The 24,729-nt window shown below is 50.6% G+C and overlaps 1 protein-coding gene across 1 annotated transcript in view; it reads left to right on the forward strand.

The window, feature by feature from the left end:
* The first annotated feature begins 2,610 nt into the window (after positions 1-2,610).
* MARCHF4 (membrane associated ring-CH-type finger 4) overlaps positions 2,611-24,729 on the forward strand; it is a 71,214-nt gene continuing 49,095 nt past the window's right edge. Inside the window, exon 1 of the mRNA XM_016196897.2 lies at positions 2,611-3,132. Coding sequence (XP_016052383.2) covers positions 2,611-3,132 — 522 coding nt within the window. The remainder of the gene's footprint in view (positions 3,133-24,729) is intronic.

Consider the following 24,729-nt stretch of genomic DNA (forward strand, 5'->3'; position numbering starts at 1 on the left):
TTCCTAGTCACGAAGGGCTTGTTCTCCATTAAGTCGCAGCATCAGCTCGAGAACCATAAAACTTTATCTCTTCCAAAGCTTGCAGATTGATATCTGCCTAAAAGGTTTATACGGCCAGGGAAGTGGACTCTGGTTCAGGTGGGGAAGTCTGTGTATGTGCGTTGAGGGGGGCGGTGACGGTGCACAGAGGGGAGAAATTCTACAACCGTACTACCCACGGACACTTCGCAGCCGGGTGGGAAATGCACGTTAATACCTGACTCGCTCCCCTCCCCGCTCGCCTTTCTCCCTCTTCCTCCGCTTCCCTCCCTCCTCCCTTCCTTCCTAAACCCCTCCCTCTCCGCCTCCCCCCTCCCCTCGGTCCCTGCCCGCCCTGCCCCGCTCGGGGCTCCCCCCTCCGCCCCCTCCCCTCCAGCCCCCTCCCCCGGGTCCACCTTCCCCGCTCCCTCCCGGGGCGGCGTCTGCGCGAGGCCCCCGCCCGCCGGGCGCGCGCGGGGCGGGAGCTGTCCGCCCGCCCGGTGCTGAAGGCGGCGGCGGGGACAGCCGCGGGCTCTCTTCTCTCCAAGAACATTGTTTCCAGTCCTCGGACGGTCCACTCAGAGCCCACGCCACCTCCTTTCCAGCGCCACCCCTTTGGGACCCGAGCCAAGGGGGCGCAGTGGCGGCGGCGGGTGCTGAGCAACGGCGAAGGCGAGACAACACCTGGCCGCAGCCTGCGATCTGATTTGCTTCCTCTCGCCGCTTTTGAGGGATATATTTATACACGGTTTTGGGGAGTCGCGAGCGAGCACCAAGCCGGAGCCAAGTGCTGACTGCATCCCACCCGGGCCACGCCGCTCCGTTTCCCTCTCCCCGCCTTCCGCTGGCGCCGCAAACGACCCTCACCTCGTCGCAGCTGCGGGAGAGGTAGCGGCGGCGAGCGCGGCCCGCCGGGGGCGGCGCCGGGGAGGGAGCGGCGGCGCGGGGGCGCGGGGCGCGGGGGCCGGCGAGCCGCCCTCGGCGGGGGGCGGGGGCAGGGCCGCCGCGAGGACCCGGCGGCCGCCCTCCTGGGCCCCCACCCCGCCAGAAGCACTCCCTCCCGATTATTCGAGAACCGAATTCTTCTTCCACGAGTACCGTCTCCTCTCTGCCTCCCCCGCGCTCACGCCCCAGCCGCCCGCAGCCCGACGCGCGCCCGCCCCGCCCCGCCCCGCCTCGGTTGCATGGCAGCGCCGTCCCGCCGCGGGGGCTCAGGGCCGGCCCCCCGGGAAGGAGGAGAAGCCGGGGGAGGATCATGAAGCCTGGAGTCGCGGCCGCGCCGGACGGCGAGCAGCAGCCAGACGACGAGCCAGAGCAGCCCCCGCCCCGGAGACGCCCGGACGCCGACCCGCAGCCGCCACCGCCTCCGCCGCAGCACCGGCGGCCGCGGGCAGGCCCGGAGCCCCGCGGGGAGGGCGACCGCCGCCCAGCGGACGGAGAGGAGCCGAACCCGAGGCCGCTCGCCCGCGCGGACCTGCCCTTCCCCCGGCCCCGGGCCCGGGCCCGGCCCCGGCCCCTCGCCGGGAGGGACTTTTGATGGAGCCGAGGGGAGGGGCGCGGATTTTGAGGCTGCCGCAGGGTGGGCTGAGGGCTGAGGTCATGCAACTACTCCTCCCTTCCGTGCCCTCGTCCGAGCCCGTCTGCTCTACCCCCTTTCTCCGCGCCACTGCCTCCCGAGCTTACACGCCCTTCTTCTAGACAGGATCGCCACGCTCAGGAAGAAGGCGTTTTGCAAGGGTTAAAAGCTCTTTTCTCCCCCCCCCTTCTTTCCCCTTCCCCAGCCCCTCATCTCCCGCCTCTCTTCTCCTAATTGGCTTCCCCCTTTCTGTGCAGCCCTGTGGCTGCGGAGGCAAAGCACAAGCCCCTGGCCCAAGTTCACCTGTAAGCCCTTCCCCCCTCCGACTGCTCTCTGTAAAGCAACGCTGGTGCTTCGGGGTTAACTGCCCCAGTTTTCTGCCCAGGAGAGTTAAAACTTGTCCCAACCTTCTCTCCTTCCCACCTTACCACCCCCCCCACACACACACACAGCCAACCTCCTGCTACCTGAGGAAAACCATCTTTTCTCTCTCGCACAGGCGGTCCTAATTCTTCATTGAGCTACTTTGCCCTAATCCCAGCTCCGTCCACTCCAAATTTGATTTATAATCTTCCCCACTTTTTTATACACAAGAAGAAAGGTTTCCCGCTGCCTGGGAACTTGAGGACAACCCAATAATCCTCTCCTGGGGAACTGTCTAACAATTAGACCTTCATCTCAAGGCCCCAGCACCCATCTTCAACATTTTAATCTCCCTGTCCCCACCAGCGCCCCCAGGGCAAAGCAGAAAGGAGGCACCTTGGGTAAAGCCTAAGGGTGGGGTGGGGGGCAAGAAAAGCTCTTATTGTTGGGCTTTTCCCCTAAAGTTCAGAATCAGTGACTCACAGTGCTCAGTCCTGGGGGTAATTTATTTGCTACTTGGAGGGAGTACAAGAGGAGCCAGGGAGAAAGCAGACTGGCACATAACACAGATACCCTGTGGACCCTCCAGGACCACCCTATCTTCTGCAAAGACTTCAGCTGCCCCTCCTGGGCTCTCGGCGTCCACTGGGCACATGCGGATGCCCCTGAGCGGGCTGTTCTGGTGGTTTTGCTGCTGCTACTGCTGTGCCTGGTACCACTGCGGACTGTGCACCCCGGCTCCCCAGATGTTGCGCCACCAGGGTCTCCTCAAGTGCCGCTGCCGCATGCTCTTCAATGACCTGAAGGTTTTCCTACTGCGGCGCCCCCCTCCAGCGCCCCTGCCCATGCACGGAGACCCCCAGCCCCCTGGTTTGACGGCCAACAACAACACCCTCCCGGCTCTGGGTGCCGGGGGGTGGGCAGGCTGGAGGGGCCCCCGAGAAGGGGTGGGCAGGGAGACCCCTCCTCTGCCACCGCCACCACCTTTGCCACCTTCTTCTGTGGAAGATGACTGGGGTGGCCCGGCCACAGAGCCACCTGCCTCGCTGCTCAGCAGTGCCTCCTCAGATGACTTCTGTAAGGGGAAGGCTGAGGACCGCTACTCCCTGGGCAGCAGCCTGGACAGTGGCATGAGGACCCCACTGTGCCGCATCTGCTTCCAGGGGCCGGAACAGGTGAGACCATTTACCCCTTTTCCCTCTGCTAGCTCCAGATCTTGCAGATTGCTACGTGCCTACTTGCCCTGGGGAACCATTCTGTTGGGTCTAATGTGAGGACTCTAAGTTTTAAGGGTTCCTCGATGATGTTTCTTCTGGTTAAGTTTGTCCAAGAGGTGTCTGGTTCCTGGTGGAGCCTGTTTGGTGGCTCAGTTGTATCTCAGTTTTTGCGTTTTCTTTCCAATGCTAGTATCTTTAATGCCTTGCCAAAAAATAAAATAAAAAAATCCATAAGTGTCCTCAGAATAGAAGATCCAGAAGCCAGAAGCAATGAAATGAAGGAACTTGCTGGCCCATTCACGCTTGTTGTGAAGATGTCTTTTTATCTGATTCGTTGTTGGTGACATTTTCCCCGCCCACCTGCAGTCCCGGATTCAGACTTCTTCCTTCCATGAAAGTGTGCAGAGATCTTGTCCTCTTGCCTAGCCTCACAGATACAACCCCACAAGCCTGTGCTGTCCTTTCATTTTGAGATTGCCCCCTCCCATATTACCCTGCATCCTCAGCAGTGTGTTTTAGTCACTGCAGGGGAAGTGGAGAGGGATTCCAGGTCCAAGGAGACTACTGTTTGCTAAGACACTTCTTGGCAGACTCAAGTTTTTTCTACATTGAAAGCAGGTAGATAAGTGGGGTGAGAATGAGTTTAAGGGAAATGGAGAAGCTCAGAGAGAATCTTGTTATATCTACTCCCATTCTCAGGCTTGAATCACATCAACTTAGATGGTCCCTTCCATGCTCCCCATCCAGGATAGGGGATGGCAGGTACCTCATGGACCAGAGTCTTCCCAAGTCCGATGGTTCTCATCACCCCCTTCATTCAGATTTTCACACACATACTTATCCCACCCCTTCGAGCTCCACTTCCAACCTACTGTCCACAGTGCTGGAGAGCATGTGCACTTCCTTCTAGAGTTATATTGTGGCGACACTCTCCAGAGAATCCTGGATCTGAACATCTGATCTAGTTAGTCATGCTGGAGGCTGAGGCCATCACATCGGTCACTTCTTCACTGACTCCCGGAAGGGCATGGAAGGCTTCTGGGTGCTCCCTGAACAAATGGTAGTGTGCTGGGATGCCACGCTGGTGTTCCTGGGTAGCCCTGGTTCTGGTTGAGGGCTTGCTCTGTGAGAGGCAGTCTCAGCTGACATTTTCATTCATTTTATCTCTGCTCTGAATGGGGAAAGCACTTCGGGGACAGATGATGACTGAGGCCATAGCCTGGGCATTATGAGGGGAGGTGATGTAGCTCTCAAAGTGAACAGATATCTCTGAGAGGTTGAGGGCTGGATTCCTCCTTCTTGTGATAAGGATTGCCTGAAGTCCCAAATGAAGTGCTGGGCAGAGTTGGAGACTCCTGTGAGGGTAGAAGGTCCGGGATCCCTGCTCCGTGCCCTTCTTTCAGCCCTTCACTTGGCCTCCAGTGTGGGGCCTCCAGGAGAGACACAAGGTAGAAGGGCTTGGCTGAGAGCAAGAGGGATGCCTCACTTTGGGGATGCCTGTTCAGGGTCTTGCCCCAATCAGGAGCCCCATGTGTTCCAAAAGAAGCAATTATTTAGCTTCTTAACTTCTTAAGCTATTTCTTTCTTCTCCCATGTGGGCTGGCTCAGGTCTGTATGTCACAGGGGCTGCTGGTAAGAGCACCCTTGTCCACAGAGAACAGCAGGACTTGGGGCCTGTTTGGGATGGAATTTCACCTACTGTGTGGACGTCCAATCGCTTTATGCCACTGGGCCCCCTTTCCTACTTGTGTGGCTGCAAGCCCCTCCTTTTTTTATATTGGTTGGGAAGATCCAGGAGATAACGACCGTGAGAATGCCTTGAAAGGGATTAATACATAATGGCATGTATTTCGATCACAGAAAAACAGTATTTTCTTGAGAAAAGAAAAAAAATGAGATCATTAAGCACACTGTGAAACACCCTCGTGTGCTACAGGGTTGGGCTGGAGATTAAAAGCTTTTCTTTCTTGTTTATTATTCTAATGATGTGTCATAAAGAAAGCATGGGCTGAAAAAGCTAAGGCCAAGAAAGAAATGGGCTCTATCATTACGTGGGAGAAATAGGATAGCGTGTCGGCATTAAGACGGAATCAAATCAAGTGTTTCCTGCATATTATCACTATATTTGGAGGGTTGCTTTATCTGTGCAGGAGCCAGGAGATTATAATGAGACTGTGTTATAGACATGTTAAGAGTCATGCATGTGAGATGTGGGGAACACATTTCCCCACTTTTTTGTTCATTTTTCTCCACAGCATCTCAATGAGGAAGGGAGACAAAGGGGGAGGAGATGGGGAAAACTTTCTAGAGAAGGGAGAGAGAAAGAGAGGGTGGGGGTAGAGAGAGAAGCTGAGATTTCTGTGTCTTAGTTTCTGTTCAGGGACAGAGCGGTCCAGCAGCTGTCCACATGTGGCCCTGAAAGGAGCGCAGACAGTCTGTAATCTCAGTGCTGAATGTCTTGGTCTTTTCCCTGTCCAAACAAAGGAACCAAACGAACAGCTCCCCAGTCATCTGCCACTACTCCAGGAGCTAAAAGACTGCCCGACACGATGGGGTCTCTTCCTGCCAAGGGCTTACAATGTATGTGCTGAGGGGCAGCTGAAGGACCCAGCCAGTACCACCTATTTATAAAGGACTTTGCATCATTCATTTACACACGCATTTAATACATGTGGACTGGGCATTTACAGTGCGCCAGATGCTGTTCTAGCCACTGAGTAGCAGGAGTGGACAAAACAGTTGAGGTCTCTGCCCTCCTTATCTGGCAGTCCAGCGGAGACACAGACATTGACAAACTGCTAGATAAGGGAAGAGATTTGGGGTGGTGTTGAGCGCCCTGATGAAAGTGAAACAGGAAATTAGTGAGACAAGAATGAAAGAGGAGTGCTTGGGGAAGATGCGGCTACATTAGATACAGTGACCAGGAGCAGCCTCCCTAAGAGTGCTCCCTCCGAGCTGACACCTACATGGAGAGAAGGACCCCTGATGCATAGGTCTGGGGCAGAGCATTCCAGGTGGAGGAAACAGCAGGTCCAAAGGCCTCAGTGTGAACAAGCTGAGCGTATTTGAGAAACAGAAGAGAGGGCAGGAGGAGGGAGATGAACAGGTGCGAGCAAGTGCTTTGAGAGACAACTTGGCTTCACTCTGGAAAGCTGATGGAGTACCTGCCCACCCTCTCCTCTCAGCCCTTCATTCAGGTTGGACAGGGGTCAGGGATCATGAGAGCGTGAGACAGGAACCCAGGCACCAGCCCTTCACTCTCCCTTTCTGGTTCGCTTTGAGGGACAGTGAACCTTGATGGGTAAGCTGAGGTTTCCGAAGCCAGATGGCCCCAATTTGAGATCTGAGCAAACTGCATAGCCTCTCTCTGTGCCTCGGGGTCCTCGTTTGTAAAATTGGGATAATGACAGTCCCTAATTCATAAGGGCATTCTGAGCATCAGTATTGTCAGATCAGTGTGTTGTGGTTGCCTCAGAAGCAAGAGAATGCCCCCCACCCCGCCTCATTTAAAAGGAAAAACATGCCCTGGCTCCCAGTCTGGCAGGAGGACTGCTGCGATCACAGTCTGGCTGTGTCAGTAGGTTGTTCCTTGTGCACTCACAATGCTCTAGGCACAGCACTGCTCCTCTGCTTCCACCACCCAAGTCTTTATTAAGTGCCCACCCATGCCTGCTGCTGTGCTGAGGCCCTGCCCCCTGAGAGCTGCACAGTCTAACCCAGACATCACAGAGGCTCATAGAGGTCAAGAACACACAGTGAGTCACAGGTGAATTGCAGCAATATCGGGTACAAGAAAGAGATGCATGTTTAAAAGTGACTAGTGCGCAGGGTGCCTATTCAGAGAGGCAGGTGTGAGAATTTGCCGCTTTTTCTCCAACTAGAGAAGGCTTCTCTTCTCTGTGGCTGCTGAAGACCAGATGAGATGAAATAGACTTAGGCTGAATTTAGAAAACTAGAAGCAGAAGAGATGTGAGACACACGGGTACCTGGACGGGGCCAGCTGTGGAGCACCGGGAGGAGGGTACAGAGATAAAATCCACCAGGGCAGTGGTGGTGGCGGGGCACCTGTTTTGGGCCTAACGGAGAGCAGGAAATGAGCCTGGAAGAGATTAATAGGCTTCATCTACCTCTTCTTTTATTCTTCCTGGGGTCTGCTTCCCTCGAGCTCTGTGTTCAGAAGGGGCGAGAGTAGTGTGGAATATTTTAGTCAGTGTTTTGGGTTATTGAGGATAAGAGAAGGGCTTTTTTGAGCTTAAGGAAACCTGGAGACCCCAAGATGCAATGAGAACCCTGGGAATGGAGATCAAGTAGAGCATTTAGAAGAGAGCCAACTGGTGGATTATTTTCTCAGCACTGTGGTTCAATTTTGCATTTCTTTGTGTGATTATTTAATAACATCTGTCTCCACGAAGTACAGACTCATCCCTAACATTCATGGATCCTGGGGCAAGAGTATAGATAGAGGCTCACATGTCATAGGCCAAGATATTTAAAAGTAATAAATACAGCCAACAAACTGTTAAACAAAATGCATTTTATCCCCTATCCTGACAAATATACCTGCAAAACATCCTGGAAGACAAGTTTGAATTTAGAACTGTTAGGTTCCTCTTAATCCTGTGCAGCCAAGTGGGCATAGCTGGCCCTTGGACTACAGGCCACTCTGATTCTCTTTCCATTGCTGGCTCAACCCTGCACCATGATGAGCCTTGAGCACATGCATGTGGACACTCCAGCTGGCTTGTCCAAGCTCTATGCATGCCACCCCACACAGTTGCCCCTTGTCCCTCTCCCACGTAACTTGAAGAAAAGAACCCTGAAGGTCCTGGGAGCAAACTCGTGGCCCAATAAGCAGAAATCCCAGGGTCCCAGGTAATCAGAGCATATTCTAGAAGAAGGGTGTGGCTTCTTGACCCTGCAGACTCCTCACCCTACGGGGAAGGGTGCAGCTGAAGAAGGGCCAGAGTAGGGCCCTGTACAGCAAGGGGCCCTCTTGCCTGGGTCTAAGGGATGCATTGCAGAGGGACTGTGCGATCCCTGAAAGCAGCAACTTGTGTATTTACTCATCCGGTCATCAGCCCCCAATCCAGTGCCTGGCTCCTGCTTTATACTCTAAAGCATTTGTTGAATGAATGAGCCTCTAGAGCTCATCCAGCAGGCAGCTCTACAGGTAGGGGAACTGGGAGAAGAGACTACAGGGAGAAAAGTACTCACTGGGATCAAATGCTGGAAGTGTGCTGTGCAGAAGGGGGGCAGATCTACTCTGTGGGATCATAAAGGGCAGTGCCTTGGCCAGTGATGGAATCCCCAGAGAAGCCAACTTGGGTTTTGATATTAGAAAGCACTTTCTACCAAAACTGTCACAAGATACTATAGGCTGCTTTAGAAGGGGGTTCCAATGGGAGACTGGGACTAGTGACCCTCAAAATCCCTCTGAGCTTGAGAGTTGGGGTTCATTACAATGACATTGCTTGGAGGTCCAGAGAGATTTTTAATCTAAGCAAAAAGAGATGAGTCTGCACCCCTTTCTAATTCAAGGGATCATTTTATCCCAGGGTATCTAGTCCCAGTGTATGCAGTACATGGATCATGTAAATGTGTCTTCAGCAAAGATCACAAAGAATAGTCTCTGTCCTGTGTGCACAGAAATCCCACTGTTGGCAATCCTGTGATTGCTGTAATCATGAATTTACACTATGCACATACCACAGTAGGAGAGCAAGCATTTCATGAACAATAGACAACAGGTACCATCACGGACCTATAGATGCAGAACCATCCCGGGAAAGGGGGAGCCCAGTTACCCTACCCCCGGAGTCATGAGTGGGCCATTTTCGTTTTCCCGTCTGGGTGTTTCTACTGTTGTTTTTCAGTGCCAACTTCAGCCAGTCCTGGTTCTGTTTAATCTGGAAGCTCCAAGGCCTCTCACTCAGGATTCTCACCAGTGCTCTAATTCTTTAACTGGGAGATGATGTAAGAATGTCCAAACCCTTCCATCGGGTCCCTGGCTATTTCCAAGATTTAGCTAACTATTATTTACATGCACACACGTGCACATGCAAACGCACAAATAAGACAGTGAGTGCATCTGTCTCCCTTCCACAGACTGAATTAGGGATTGGAGTAGGAGAGACATCTGGTGTCTTGACAATTGTGGAGTGATTCTCACCTCAGCTGTCTGTAGATCCTCTAACAGTGTGCACTTTGGGATAATCCTCCTTCACTTGCCAGTCTGTGTCTCCTTGTGGTGGGTTGGCTAATTTATTGGGTGTGGCTTCTAGCTGAGTCCACCATACAGAGCTACTTAATAAAGCTGGTAGGCAGGAGTGAAATATGCATTTCAAAACAGCCTTGGAGAAGAAAGAGGAGATACTGGAAATCCCTCTCTCTCTCTCTCTCTCTCTCTCTCTCTCTCTCTCTCTCTCTCTCTCTCTCTCTCACACACACACACACACACACACACACACACATACATACACACGCCCTTCTCTCATTTCCAGATGGTATGCTGGAGAAGCCCAGTTGTGGCCTGTGAGTTGGGGGAGGGAGAGTAGGTTTGAGGGGGAGAGGATACTAGAAGGAGTGTGGGAATGAGCGAGCTGCCTCTTGTTTGCTGGGAAGGAAGCCAAGTTGGAATTGCGCCCGGATGTAAAGGAGCTGGCCAGTGAATACCATGCGGCCTGAGCTGCACAGCACCCTCCTCTGAGATGTATCATATGTAAGCTAGTCTACGTGTGCAATTATGTTTAGTACCCATGTGATACCTCCCTCTGCATATGTGAGGAGTAAAACTGGGGTGCACATGGGACTGCCTGCCTCATGACAAAATAGGCAAAGTTGAGTAAGTTGCAATTTGAATTTCAGGTAGATGCAAACTGTCAGAAAAAAGGGGAGATCTGCAAATACGGGCTCTGTCCCACTCCGAGATCCAAGCCCACAAGGAGGACATATGGGCCCCAGTCTTGGACCCAGCTCATTGCTCCTATGAGGATTTCTCCAGGACCCGTTCTCAGAGGAGTTGAGGGGGACAGTTCAAATCAGTTTCCTTCTTTCAGGAAAGGTTACTTTGGATGTGGTTGAAGAAAATCAACATCGTTTTTTCTAAAAGACGCCTCTCGAAGCCACCGCAGTGGCTAGCATAGGCCTCTGCATGCAGGAGGGTCTCAGTATTTGTTGATCCCTTCCCCTCCCTCCTAGCACATGTTCATCCCAGACTAATAGTGCTATATTTGGTCCCTAGTATACACATGGTGGAAGGTACATTTGCATGTGTGCACACATGTGTGTGTACAAAGTGCCAGGCAAAGGAAATATAGATGATCCCTTGTGATCCCTTGTACCCCAACCAGCCTCGCTATCTGCTTCTATAAAGACAAATAGTGATGATTCTTGTCCTGGTGATTAATGATAGTGATCATTACCCTGGCTGGAGACTGCTTGGCCAGAAGCAGAGCTTTTCTCCTTCTGTTGCAGGATAATGGGAAGAACAGAGGCCCTGAAGTCAGAAAGACATGGATCTAAATCCCAACTGGGGTCCTTCCCAGCTGGGTGATCTCGGGCAACTTATTTAACCTCCCTTGACCTAGATTTCCTTGTTTACAAAACAGGAATAAAATTCTGAGCTTGAACACTTGTCCTAAGGTGTGGACATGCTTTATGAAAGTTCTGGGCACACAGCAACTGGTCATTAAATTGGAGTGATACTTACCCCATTCTGCCAGTGTGGCTCAGAGGCCTGGCTTGGGGCCCCTTGATCACACTGCTGCCTTTCCTACTCCCCTTTTACAAAAACCTTAAAAAATTAGATGCTGTAAGGCTAGGCTTCGACACAGTGAGTCCCCAGCTGTGTTTGGGCCTGACATCAGGGAGGCACATTTACAGCCAGTTTCTCTGTTCAGCTGACTGTTGCCTCTGTACTAATGACTCAGCAGAACCACCGTCCTGTCCTGCCTGGTCCCTCACACCCAACATAGCTGTCTCTATCCATCTATATCACTACCACGTTCCTAACTGATTTTTATTAAGCAGCACTCTCTTCCTGGCATGAATTGTGCAGAAAGACACTTTCCTGGGTTCTGAGTCCCTAGGGGGCAGGAGCAGACCATACACCAAGAGGAACATGTAGAGGAAGTGGCAGAAAAAAAAAACGCTTGCTTAAAATGTGACAGCCAGATGTTTGCATTCAGGCCCACCCCTAGACTGGTGTTTCTGAAAGCCTGGGATGGGATGGATACCCCAGAGAGACATGTCGTTAAATAACATTGATCCTCAAGTGAGAACAATGTTCTTTTCGGTTTGCTCTCATGCCTTATGATTATGTCCAGGATAAAAAAATATCATTGGAGTGATAGTATATCTTTAACACCTTTCTAACCTTGTCAACCTCCTCTGTAAACAAAGAGAGAAGGCGTCAGGCTCAGAGCCCTGGATGCACAATGATATCTGGCTGGAATCTGTTCATCTGGTTTCATTTGCATTTATGTGTGTCTATTCTTTTTAAAAATCAATAGACTTTATTTTTTTAAAAGCAGTTTTCGGTTCGAAGTAAAACTGAGCTGAAATTACAGAGTTCCCACATGCTCACCTGCCCCTCACTCCTCCACCTTCCCCAACCGTCAACATCCTGCACCAGAGCTGTGCATTTGTTACAGCGGACAAACCAACATTGACACATTGTCACCCAAAGTCCATAGTTTACATTGGGGTTCACTGTTGGTGCTGTACAGTCTAAGGGTTTTGACAAATGCATCTGGCTTGGATCCACCTTTATAGTATCATACAGAGTAGTTTCACTGCCTTAAAAATCTATCCACTCATCCCTGTGCTCCGACCTGGAACTCTTGGCAATATGGCTTGGCCTTTTCCAGGTTGGTCACGTAGTTGGAATCATATACTATGCAGCCTTCTCAGATTGGCTCCTCTCACTTAGTAATGTACATTTACAGTTCCTCCATGTCTTTTCATGGCTTGATAGCACATTTCTTTTTAGCTCTGAATAATATTCTATGATAGGGATGTACCCCAGCTTGTCTATTCTTTCTTTGGTAAATGATACCAGTATTTTTATTTATGGTAGAGGCAAGAAGTCTCCTTTATAAATAAATTTATTGAAGTGAAAATGTGAGTCACTTAGAGAAAAATGTTAAGAAAATAATAATATAGATGGCACGTGAATATGTTGAAAAGTAGAAGCGACTGAAGCTTGGGTAACACTGTCCTGGGCTACATACTTTACAACAACAGTTCTGAAACATTTGTGGGGGCACCAAGAAGCGCCTCAGGAAAAGGGAAAATGCAGAGTCCCAGGCCATCGTCCTGGGGGCGTGCCTCAGAATCTGCACTTTCAATTCAGTCTGATGGTTCTGAAGTAGGGGATCACTTCAGGAGTAGAAGCAGGAGTTTGCGGAGTAGCTAAATGGGGAGGAGAAATGCCTCTACCAGCCCTGAGGTTCCCAGACATATAAGGAACAGGGGTGTGGGCACTGGAGGGGGCAGGGGCACAGGACCACGTGACCAGGAAGGAAGTGACATGTGTCCTCGTGTCCTCAGGACAGAAGCAGGAAGGAATGCTGTTTTCACCTCTCTGTCCCAGCCTGAGTGATCGGAGAGCTACAAATTTCAGATGGGGTAGCAAAAAATAGAAAAGTCTAGCTCACACGGGACCGTAACAGAGGGAAGGTGCAAACTTTATCTGCGTTAGGACACTGAGACCTGGGGGTTTGTCTGTTGCTCTGCTAATGTTAATTTCCCTGGCTAATACAACCATTAATCCCCACTCCTGAATTGTGTTTGGAGGGTGTTCATGAGCAAAGTCAAATCCCGGTCTTCCCTGGGGGGGCCCTAAAGTCCCAGAGCAGGACCACAGATGCAGCACAGCTCGCTCCCTCATGGCTCACTGAGTACAAACAATGAAGGGCTTCAGCTCAGGAATGACATCACTTTTGCCTGCAGCTCATTGGCTGGATCTAGAAACATAACTCTGCCGAATAGCAGTAAGGCTGGGGAGTGTCTTGGGTGCCTGGACAGAGGAAATCCAGATGTGAGTGAGCTCGACAAGTCTCTGCCTCAACGGTATTTGTACCTCCCTCTTTAGAGTTGTAAGAGTTAAATGAGATAACACACTGCCTGACCCACAGGAAGCACATAATGAACAGTTTTGTTACTATTTCTTCATTTCTAAAAGGAGGAGGTTGCACTCAGGAATGTCCAGTCCCTTCTAGTCCTGCTGTCCCCTTTTAGGCCACAGCGGTGGAGGAGCCGTACCTGGGGCTGGAATAAATCCCACTCCTCCCCCCGCTGATAGAGTGAGTCTCCCGGGAAGAATGGACTTAGGGCTTGGCCTTAAAGATGGATCAGGGAAAGAATGTGGGAAATGGGAGATGAAGACTGTTCCAGGCATAGGAACAATGGAAGTGAAGAATTAGAAATGCTTTTGGAGAAAATTAGCACTGCGGATAAGAACATGGGGCTTTCGTGGCCAAGCAGAGCTGTTTTCAAATCCCAGTGTTGCTGTGCAGATGTGTGACATTGAGCTAGTCACAGACTCAGATTCCTCATTTCCTCCATCGTAGAATGGAAATGATAGAATAGTGTCTGTCTCAGAAGTGGTTGTGAGACTCAAATGGCTCAAATGATATAATGCATGTAAAAGTGTTGGCATAGGCCCTGGCCGGTGCGGCTCAGCTGGTTGGGCACCGTCCAGGGCACCGAAAGATTGCCAGTTCAATTCCTGGTCAGGACACATGCCCCAGTTGTGGGCTCGATCTCCGGCAGGCGGCCTGCAGGAGGCAGCTGGTCAGTGTTTAGCTCTTGTATTGACCTCTCTCTCTCTCTCTTTCTCTCTCTCTAAAAACCAATAAAAACATTTTTTAAAAAGTCTTGGCATAGTGTGAAATACAAACATACAATAAATCCACAATTGGTGGTGTTATCTGACCTCATCAGCTTTTTACTGTTCAAACTTTCTTTGAGAATTTCCACCTCAGTGTGTGTAACTGTGGGCTAACCTCAGGAGGAGCTGCCAAGATATCACAGGAGTAGATGAAACGAAATATACCCAAGCATTGCTGGGAGCCGAGGTAAAATTATCTCACATGTCTGCATACTATTTTTCAATTGCCTGCGGAAGCCATTGTGATGAGCAAACTCCAAAGCATCCTTCACTTTAGTGCAGCGTCTTGTCGATAAGTATCGTATTCTCAATCAACAGATACTTAAAGTACAACAATAGTCACTTGAGGGTTTGTGAAACTTTAAACACTGAAAGGGATCCAAATTGAAGGACTTTCTACAAAACAAGTGGCCAGTACTTTCCCGAAGTGCCAAGGTTATGAAAGACGAAGAACAATGGGAGAAATGTCCCAGATCAGAGGAGTCTAAGGAGATATGACAACTACACACAATGTAGTTGGTTTGGAATCTGGACCAGGTAAAGCACATCAGTGGGACAGTTGGTGACACATGAATAAGGTGTGTGAGTTAGTTAATAGTGTCACATCAATTATTTTGATCATTGCACTCCGGTTCTATAAGATGTTAACCACTGGGAAAATTAAGTGAAGGATTTGTGGGAACTCTTTGTGTTACTTTTACAAATTTTCAAATGTATCTGAAATTGTTGCAAAGTGAAAAGTTAAATAAAAATTATTTAGATGGGGAGGTGTTTTCATACCTGGAAAAATTGGGAATTACTAGTATAGGAAAAAGAGCCTGGTTTTGGTGGTTAGAAAACTTGGGTTAGAATCCAGGCTCTAGGACTTCCTAGCTGTGTGACTTTGGGCAAATCAGTGAAACCCTCTGAATCACAGTGTCTTCTCCCTGTGTCAGGGAGCAAATACACAGGAACACGTCATAGAACTGTCCTGAGAATTTAAGTATATGGCACCTACTCCGGAGCATGACCGGAGCTCCCAATGCACATTAGCTCTCTTCCCGGTCTTGAAATATTGGGCAATACAAACACACAATAAAATTACAACGTATTGCCAGTCTCTCCTTCCCCCTCTATCTGTGGAGGATGGTAAACATGCCTCCCACCTTTCCCCAGGTCTAAGGATGTGTGCTAAGTGCTTTGAGAGACACCTGAGCCAGGAAAAGGCATGAGTGGGCAGGAAAGTTTCCCCAGTATGGGATCTTAAGCGTATCCACGGAGTTGATCAGCAGCAGCACCGCCAGCGCTGGCCATTACGCAGCGTTCCTTCACACTTTTAACCTCACCCCAGAAGCGGCACTTTGGCGCTGAGTGCCTGTGGGTTGTATATTTTGATACATCCTGTGGTGACCCCTCTAGGAGTCCCAGATTTCAGCCTCCATGGAGCCATGTACCACTTTAGAAAGAAAAGCTTTCTAGTGCTGGGCTCCGAGCTCTCCAACATGTTTAAAAACAGCTGCCCCAGCCAGGCAGCTGCAGGCGAGGGGAGCAGGTGTGCTTGAGAGTGCCGCGGAGTCTGCTCCTGAGGGTGCGTGTTGGTGCGGGGCAGTGAGCGGGGAGCCTGCGGGGGTGAGGGAGTGGGCATGTGTTTGCATGTGGAATACAGCTACTTAGTATAGAAGAAAAAGGCACTTGAGGGTGTTGGTCCAAAGAGTGCCTTTGCGCATTTTTGTTCCAGAGAGAGCCCAGAGAGTCTAGTCTTTGCAAGGTCAGTGTTAACATATTTGCAATACTTGCTGTCTTGTTTCTTCTGACACCCATTAAGTGTTTGCCAGCAAAAACAAAAACAAATTTTAAAAAAAATCTCAACTCCCCCACAAAACCAACCAACCAACCAACCAAATTATGGGCCCTGGAGGAGTAGATGTTACAATCTCAAAGTTTCTTTCCCTCCCCTTCGAAAACATTAGAGTGAAGTTCATCATTTAAATTAATTTTCATCCTTCCTATAAATGCAATTTAAATAGAAAAGCGTTTGTTTATTTGATGGCTGGAATTTGCTTCCAAATAATCCAGTTGCTAGAGATGATACAGGTCTTGCCATGAGTTAAACATGCTGAAACTGGCTGATGGCTACATGGTTTATTCTACTATTTTCTCTACTTTTATATGCCTTTGAAATTTGCCATAACTGAAAGGTATGGCATTTCTAAGCACTAACTATATGCACAAAAAACACTGTAGCTCCTAACTATATGTGTTTATTGGGGGCGCTGAGTGCTACAGAAGCAGACCTTACTTTGGTGGTCTGTATGTATATGGGGGTGTGTGTCAGGGGCATGAGGGGGGCATCAGTTTTAAATGTTGCTTAACATAGGGTGGCCAACCATTCCAGTTTCCCCGGGGGCTGACACATTTTCCAAGATGTGGGCCGCCCAGTGCTAAAACTGAGACAGTCCCAGGCAAACTTGGACAGTTGGTCACCCCACAAGAATGATCCAACTAGCTACACTGTAGAATGCTAAACACAGTACCTAGCCCCCTCCCCACCCCACCCCCGTGTCTGCTTGCTGTCAGTGGGGAAGCACTTGTTGATGGATTGGCTGATAGGTACCGTTTTCACACTCTAGGAGAAGGCACCCATCAGCTGTTTGCCAGGACGCTCAGAATCAAGGATGTGTGATCTCTGAGACTCTCCTCTTTGATCTTACACAGGGCAGGAGCGAGGACTTAAGGCATCAGATTTCTAGCATGGAGCTTCTCAGACTTTAATGTGCATAAGAACTGCCTGGAGTCCTTGTTGAACCTCAGGGTCTGGAATAGAGCCCGAGGCTCTGCATTTCTCCAGGTCCCCAGGTCAATGATGGGGCTTCTAGTCCTTAGATCACACTGAGCAGCTAGGGGCCTGGTGGTTCTCATCCTGAGATGGTATATTGGAACTGTCTAGGGGCATTCTACAGTTGCCCAGCCACAAACCCAGACCGGTTAAGTCAATGTCTAGGGGTTGGACCAGGCATCAGTATTTTTAACTCTCCCCATGCTATTCCAATGTGCAGACAAGGTTGTGAATCCCAGGGAGGGGAAGGAGAGAAAAATACCGCGAGATGATAAGGGCTGATTGATTGGTCCAGATGGGCTAGGCTGTGCTGTCAAGAGATTTATTGGAAGTGGAATCAGAAGTTTAAAAGAAGGAGCTTATTTTGGAAAGCCTAGAGGCAAGATTCTTTTTAAAAAAAAAAAAAAAAGAAATCAGGACATCATGGTTTGTGTTCTTTGGCGATTTAGGTTTAGTAGGGAATCAGCAGCGTCTTTTGACCCCTCGGGTGATGGAGCCCAGTGCACAACTCTGGGGAAGGAAGGGAACCACCACTGAGAGGAGAGAGCAGGGGGCTCCGAAACCAGCAAATCGGGCTTCACAGACCGACTCACCTAGATTGGTCCTCCAACTATTCAGAATGCCTCTTAATTTCCTTGTTTATTGATGCTTCCCAGCATCAATAACATTTCCAAACATTTCCCATTCTCATCATCTCAACCTCACTCTCAGCAGAGGACCTGGCCTCTTACTTTACTGAGAAAATTGGGGTCATTCACATTCCATCATCTCCCCACTTCCTCCTGTCATGACTCCCTCTTCACTTCTGCAAATGTCTGTCTTTATCTCGTCTCTCCCTGTCCCTCCTACTTGCCTCCTTCCCAAAGTGACTACACCAGTGCTCTTTGTCTGGCTCACACCAGCGTCTTCCATCTCCACGGGGCTTCACTTCATCCATTGCCACCCCTCTCCCGCACCCACACACATCCCTTCGGACACTTTCCATGATTTCTTCTTCCCTGGCCCTCTCTCCTGTGCATCCAGGCATGCTCAGGTCTTCAACACCCCAGAAGGTGTAGTGCTCTTTCATCTCCCCAGGCCCACTCCACATCCACCAATGACTGAAAATAGTCCTGGGGAGGTCCCTGATGACCTAATTTAAAAAGAAATGGCCTTTTAGAAACCCTCCCTTCTTGATTCCTCTGTATATGAGACATTGTTGATTCTCCCCTCTTTGCATATGTGCTTTCCTCTTTCTGTTCTGTCTTTGTGGATGTCCATGTGCAGTGAATACAAAGACTGGCTGCTCAACATCCATTCCATCTGCTTCTGGTGAAGTCTTGTCCAGACTTTGGGCCATTTGGGGGGGGGGGCGGGACATGAAATCAATTGCATGATTGAGCTGCAATAGAATAGGAAAAAATTCGAATAGAATAGATAGAATAGAGTAGGAAAATAGAATAAGAAAAAAATGCGAGTACGTTACATGTGAAACCTAAGTTTTTGCTGAGGATTAGTAAAAAAGTAGTTGAGAAACTTCTCTTCTAGTTTACCTTTCTGTACTGCCAAATTGGAAAGTAAAAACAACACTTCCCATACTCCTGCAACATTTCTAAAACCACAGTAAGACTCTCTTCTAAAAACGGAGTCCTCCTCCCAAACTCGATATATTGATAATGATTTCTCCAGCGTTCCTTTCCCCCTCCCCGTCCTTTGTGACTTCTCCCTCTCACTGCATCCAAACCTATTCAGTCACTAGGTCCCACTGAGGATTCCAGCATTCATCCCTCCTTACATTTCCTCTTGTTTCACTTGCTAATTTTGCGGTGGCTTCTGCCTGGCTGGTCCTTCCCTCTTATCATGATCAGTATCCTACGGCCTTGCAGATCACAAGAGCGCATCCACCAGGTGGTCGCCCCACCGGAGACCTGTGGAAGGAGATTGTGTTCAAGCCCAGACGCAGCAGACATCCTCAAGGGCAGAGTGTACTGTTGCAAATGGTCACCATGCACCTGGGACCCAGTGCAGAGAAAGAAGGGGTGTGGGGACCTTTTCTGCAGGCATGTAGAAAATAGAACCTCAGGCTACCCCCAACTTTGCAAAGTCTCTGACTTCCCCACCATGACCGAAATTATTCATTCCTCAGGCTGGGATAAACTCTAGAATCTCTCTCGAACACCTACCCCACTTCTACACAGATCCATACTCCTTCCTTAGAACTCCATAGCCATCCTAGGCCAGCCACAGCCAGCAGCAGCTCCCTCGCTGGCCTCTCTGCGGGTCTGCCCTTAGCCCCAGCCCATCCATCAACAAGACAGGTCCCAACCGGAGCATCAGAACATAGTTGCATCCAAAGGGGTCCCTTCTCCTCTTGGAGATAGGCAGTTCTGGGTTCAATCACCCGCCCTCTCTGGTACCAGAGAGGTACCCTGGTGGGCTCCTGCACCCCATGGAAAATTCATCCTGGGTTTTTCTTATCTGTAAGCTGGAGGGAATAGCATGAGCATTATGGGTGGTGTGAGGATTAACTGTAGTTAAACTTGTCAAGTCCAGCCCAGCTTCTGGGATCCTAAGGCTAGAGGGCTCAAAATGGGGGATCTCAGGGGTTGTGTGGGCAAAGATACACTTTCTTTGACGTGGGTTGAGTATGTAATTTATTTTTAATCTAAAGAACACACACACACAACTGCAGAATGCACAGTTGAAAAACTGGAAGATTCAGATTCTTTGGGCCCCTTCCTCCTAAGAGACAGTTATGAGCTGTTGCCTCTAATCATGGGCAGTTTGCTGAAGTCCCTCCCCAATCCTCTAATGTGACCCTCTGTGTATATGGTTGATATTCAGTATTGCTGCAATATTGCAATTCTTCTGTGCCGGCTGGTGAGCAGCTGCTGTCTGGGGCTCTACTATCCTGGCCGCCCCAGCTCCTCCCTTGGGATCCCCTCTCTCTGACCTCAACGAAACTCAGCAACAGTAGGGGGAACTCTGGGACCCTTCCCAGGGCTACAGGACAACTGACTAGTTGGTGTCTGTGCAGGTACAGTTGTAAATGTTTTGAAAAACATTGATGCCCAGATGCACTGGAGTATGTGCCTGTGTTCACCTCTGAGTCCCCAGTGTTGGGAGCAGGGCCTGGCACAGAGTAGATGTTGTTTGTTGACTGACTGACTGACTGACTGACTGACTCTGTCTTAAGCTCTCAAAAACGTTAGTTTCCTATCCCTCCCCTTCTTTAGAAGCTAACAGGAAACTGGCCCACCCTGGATCTTGCCCTTTTACTTAGCTCCTCCTGCACCCTTCAATTCACAGGCAATCACTGGGGGTGGGGTGGAGTCTGGTGGGGTCCCCACCCCTCCAGCTCCTCAGCAGCAAGCAGGCCTCCTCCAGAAGCCAGCGGCCAAGGAATACAGATGGTGCCTGGTGCCTTGTGGGCAGCCAAAATGTAGTCATGCACAAGAGACTGTGGGTGTAATCAAAACCATTTGATTTCTCAGACAATAGAAACAAACAGAACAGCAATCTCAGTCAGGACATGGAAGGACCAGCAGGGAGCAGGCATACTGGAGGAGCTGGAAATGGTATAAATTAATGAAAATGATTCTGCTGGCACCTCTCACTGCCTGCTTGCCTCCTTGGAATGGTCCTAGCAACTGCTTTCCTGGGCCCCAGGCACTTGGGGAGGGGGCAAAAACTTGGAGCTTTGGCAGCAGAAGGGAGGTCAGTGGTGCTTTGAGAAGCTGAGCGGCTTAGGGGAGAATGAGGGGAGGAAGAGGGAACTGACAACTGTGGAGCCTGTATGGAAACATGCAGATGCCCAATCTGAGCAACCAGGAGGCCTCAGTGTGAGCCCTGGGCTGCTCCTGGCTGGGTGACCTCGGGCAAGTGGCCTCACCTCTCTGGGCCTCAGTTTTTATATCACTGAGTAGACTGAGGTAGTGCAGCCCCAATATTTGGTGCCCTCCACCCACTTACTTTTTTATGCACACCCCCTACCTCCGTTTCCTCTGTTGAAATTATTAGGATTCTATCGCTCTCTCCTACAGCAGAAGCTCTTCCTGAGGGCCACGAACAATTTTCTTTCCCTTTTTGGCCATGGGGTCCTCGGAGCTTGGGAAGTGCTGTGTCTGCTGGAATTAAGGAGTGAGGGATGCCTAGGGCTGGTGCCGGCTGCTTACAAAGGAAGGGTGGGGCGCAGTTGGAATCACTGGCTCAGGGGACCCATTCGCTCACCCGGACCAGAGGCCCGGAGACCCCCTGCCCCAGTCGGGGTGAGGGCCAGGAGGGCATCGCGGGGAGCTCCTCGTTGAAACAAGCGCCAGCCCTTCAAAACAATTAGGGGTTTTATATTTCTGTGTCACCCTAGATAAAAACAAGCAACTCAGATGGGAAGCTCCCCGCCCCCCAGGCCCCCAGAGGCCCCTGGGCTTGGCCGTGAAAACGAAGGCAGCCTGGCTCCCAGGGCCAGGCCAGGACCCATGGGGCTCTGTGAGGCTCGGGGCGCTCCCCGGAACCGCGGCCCCACCCCCACTCCCGGTTCCCTTTGTCTGGGGCGCGGGGGCTGAGGTTCGGAAAGGAGGGAGGCCGCGCTGGCTGGAAACTGGGCTTCTCCGTCCAGGCTCCTCGGAGGGGGGCGGCGGTGCTGGGGGGGGGGGGTGCGGCAGCTGGTGGGCCGCTGCTGCGGGATTTAAGGGGCAGTTGAAGAATCGCCGGGGCAGGAGCCCAGAGGGAGGGTGGAAGCGAAATGCACACCTGCCCGGGGCTCCGAGGTCCCCGGTCACCCCGGCGGAGTCCAGGTGATAACGGGGTCCCCTGGAGGGGCTCTGTGGGATCCCTCGGGACGCCAGTCTCGTACTTGAGAGACCCCAGTAACACCCAGCAGCCCGGGGAGCGCCTGCCCCACGGTGGGCACATGAGGGGGCGAGGGAGCGAGCAGACGGGAGGGCGCGGGAGGGCGCGGGAGGGCGCGGGAAGGGCGGTAAATGGGCCCCTCGGGTCAGCGCCACCCTCGTTCTTGCTGGAGAAAAACCCTTCGCTGAGCAGCTGAGAGAAGAGAGCCTTCAAGGGGGGGGGGGGAGGGTGAAAGGGTGAGTGGATTTGGGTCCTGGCATATTCACTAAGAGGCGCGGGAACTGCTCGGCGCCCACTAATCAGAGTCAGAGCAACCTGAGCTCCCTGCCACTCGCAGATGCCAAGGGAGCAGGAGCCCGAAGGGCGGTGGGCGCTCTGAGGGGGTCACGGGCTTCTCCCAGTCGAGGACGCAGGGCCAGGGAAAGTGGGCCAGGGAGAGGAGGAACCGGCAGGTGCCAGGAGGGCGGAGCCATGCCACACTGCACCCTGGGCGTCCTGGCATACTCGCTGCCAAGCACCTTCTTCTCTCACAGGTGCCACCATGACGGGGCTCCTGTTGGGGGGCACCTGGGAGGGGTCTTGATGACCAGGTTTGTCCCCTTTAACTATAGCTCAGGAACTGCAATACTGAAGGTCAGAGAGTGGCCCAAGGTCACCATGGTGCTCTTTGTGCTTAAGTCTCACCTCTCTCCAGACTCTCCCCCACCTCCCGCTCTCTGCTCTCCAGCCGGGGGCCAGCAAAGAGGTTAGAGGCACAGGCCCTGGACTCAAACCACCCGAGTTCGCCTCTTCCCGCCCCCACTTGCGTGCTGTGTCTTTGGGAAAGTTGCTTTATTTTATGTGCCTCAGCTTCTTTTATTGTAAACGGGAGATAAAAATAGCACCCAGTTCAAGGGTTGTTGTGAAGATTCAGTAGATGATCCATTTAAACACCTTGGCACTTCATAGGTGCCCAGTGGGTGTGCACTATCATCGTTGCAGACTTCGGAGTCCAAGAGCCATAAGTGCCCTCACTGAGGCTGTGCTTAGCTGCGTGACTATATGGACGAGGGTCTGTCTGTTCAGGAAAGAGCAGCCGTGCCCAGTATTCACGGGGGAACCAGTTACGGAGGAGGTGGTGGAGCTGTCAGGCCAAACAGGTCAGGTTGCGTCTGAACAGAGAAACCGTGGAGTCAGGCAGTGCCACCCCTGAGCTGGAGGAAGGGAGGGAGGGAGGGAGGGAGGGAGGGGCAGGTCCTGCGGCCTGGGAACCCAGGCTTCCTTGTGGGACCTGGGGCCACTGAGGAGGGCTTGGGGCCGGGACAGTGGAGAGGACAGGAACCAAGGCGGCCACACAGCTGCTGCTGACGTTGCTACCTGAAGCTGGGAGGGCATGGGGAACTACCCTGGCGTCTCCCTAATTCCCACCCTCCAGCCTCCCACTTGGCTGAAGCAGTTGGCATGGAGCCTAGGAAGCATAGTTCCCAGGGACCAGTGTCCTACGACATAAAGCAGAACAGAGCAAGGCAAGGAGTGACCCGCACAGGGACCTGGGGCACATTACTCACCCTCTTAGACTTTAGTGTCCTCAACTGTTAAGGAAAAGTGGGGCGAAGATGCCTCATGGCTGACCCAGTGCGATTGCCTGGTTGTAGTAAGTGTCTCATAACTGCAGGCTCATGCTGTCCCTCCTTTCAGGATCCAACTCCTATCTCACCTCTCCTGGAGCCACCACTGACCTCTGTGGCCTCCTACCACCCTGCTCAGACATTTAGTAGAGCGTTCACCACATTGCAGCACCTTTGGGATCAAATATCTGTCCCTTCCACTGGAGTGTGGGCCCCTGGGAGCCGCGTCCTCCTCCCGCTTCCCTCGCTCCCGAGCGCCTGTCACTCAGCATTTTGGGATGAAAGCTCAGGAGGTCAACATACAACATATAACTGTTAGAGATAGTCTCCAAGCAATGCCAGAGTTCATGAGCTGTGGGTTCCTAGCAGCAGTGAGTCACTAACAGAATTTTAGCGGAGGTAAAGGAAAGACCAGGGGAGAGCGTGAAGTTCAAGGAAAATTAGAAGCCTGAAGGTTTGGAGAGAAGCGCAGGGGCTTATTCAAGGTCACACTCATAGTGAGGATCGTCAGATCTCCTGGCTTCTAAGATAGTGGGCGAATAAAATCTTCTTTCTCTTTATTAAAGAAATGTATATTCAGTGTGGCAAATGTATAAAACTCAGGTAAGCAAAAAGAAGAAAATAAAAATTTTCCATCATGCCAATTCCCAAAATAACCACAGTAAATATTTGGGAGTTTATCCACTCACTCCTACACATATGGCCTTTTTTCTTACTATAGTAGTGTCAGTCTGTTTCATTTTTTTAAACTTAGTAATACTTGAACAACTTTCCAAGACGTTAAATACTCTTGTACAATACAAATTATAAAGCTTTATAACAATCCATGGTACACATTCACTGATATATTTAAATAACCCCTAGTATTTAAATGTTTAGCTTGTCTTTACTATTTTACTGCACTAGAAAATTTTATTATGAAATCTGTGTAGCCTCATCTTTTTGTACATTGACATTATTTCTTTAAGATAATTTCCGAGAAGAAAAATTACTGGTCAAAGAACATGCACAGCTCACAGCTTTTCACAAGAATTGCCAAATTGCCATTAAAAAAAAATTATTTGCCTTCCCCATTTGCTATAGAGAAAATGGTTCTTGGTAAACTACCAACACTGAGTTGATCTATTTCACCAAAAATCAGTTCATCAAATGACCAATTCACCAAGCCACCAGCAAGGAAGACAGAGAGATGATAGATGATAGACAGATAGATAGATGATAGATAGAAGATAGATAGATGATAGGGCAAGCCAAAGCCAATCCATTAAGTAACAATTAACAGAATAAATAAATCTACTGTTTTACATTGTTGTAAAGTAATTTCTATTGAAGAGGAAGGTTTTCACGTAGCTTTTGGAGACTGCCCTCAAATGTGAGCGGACCGGTTGTCATTTTGTCCTTACAGCAGCAGTTTA

Source organism: Miniopterus natalensis, chromosome 8 (assembly GCF_054644295.1).
Source record: "Miniopterus natalensis isolate mMinNat1 chromosome 8, mMinNat1.hap1, whole genome shotgun sequence".
NCBI classification, from domain to species: Eukaryota; Metazoa; Chordata; class Mammalia; order Chiroptera; family Miniopteridae; genus Miniopterus; species Miniopterus natalensis.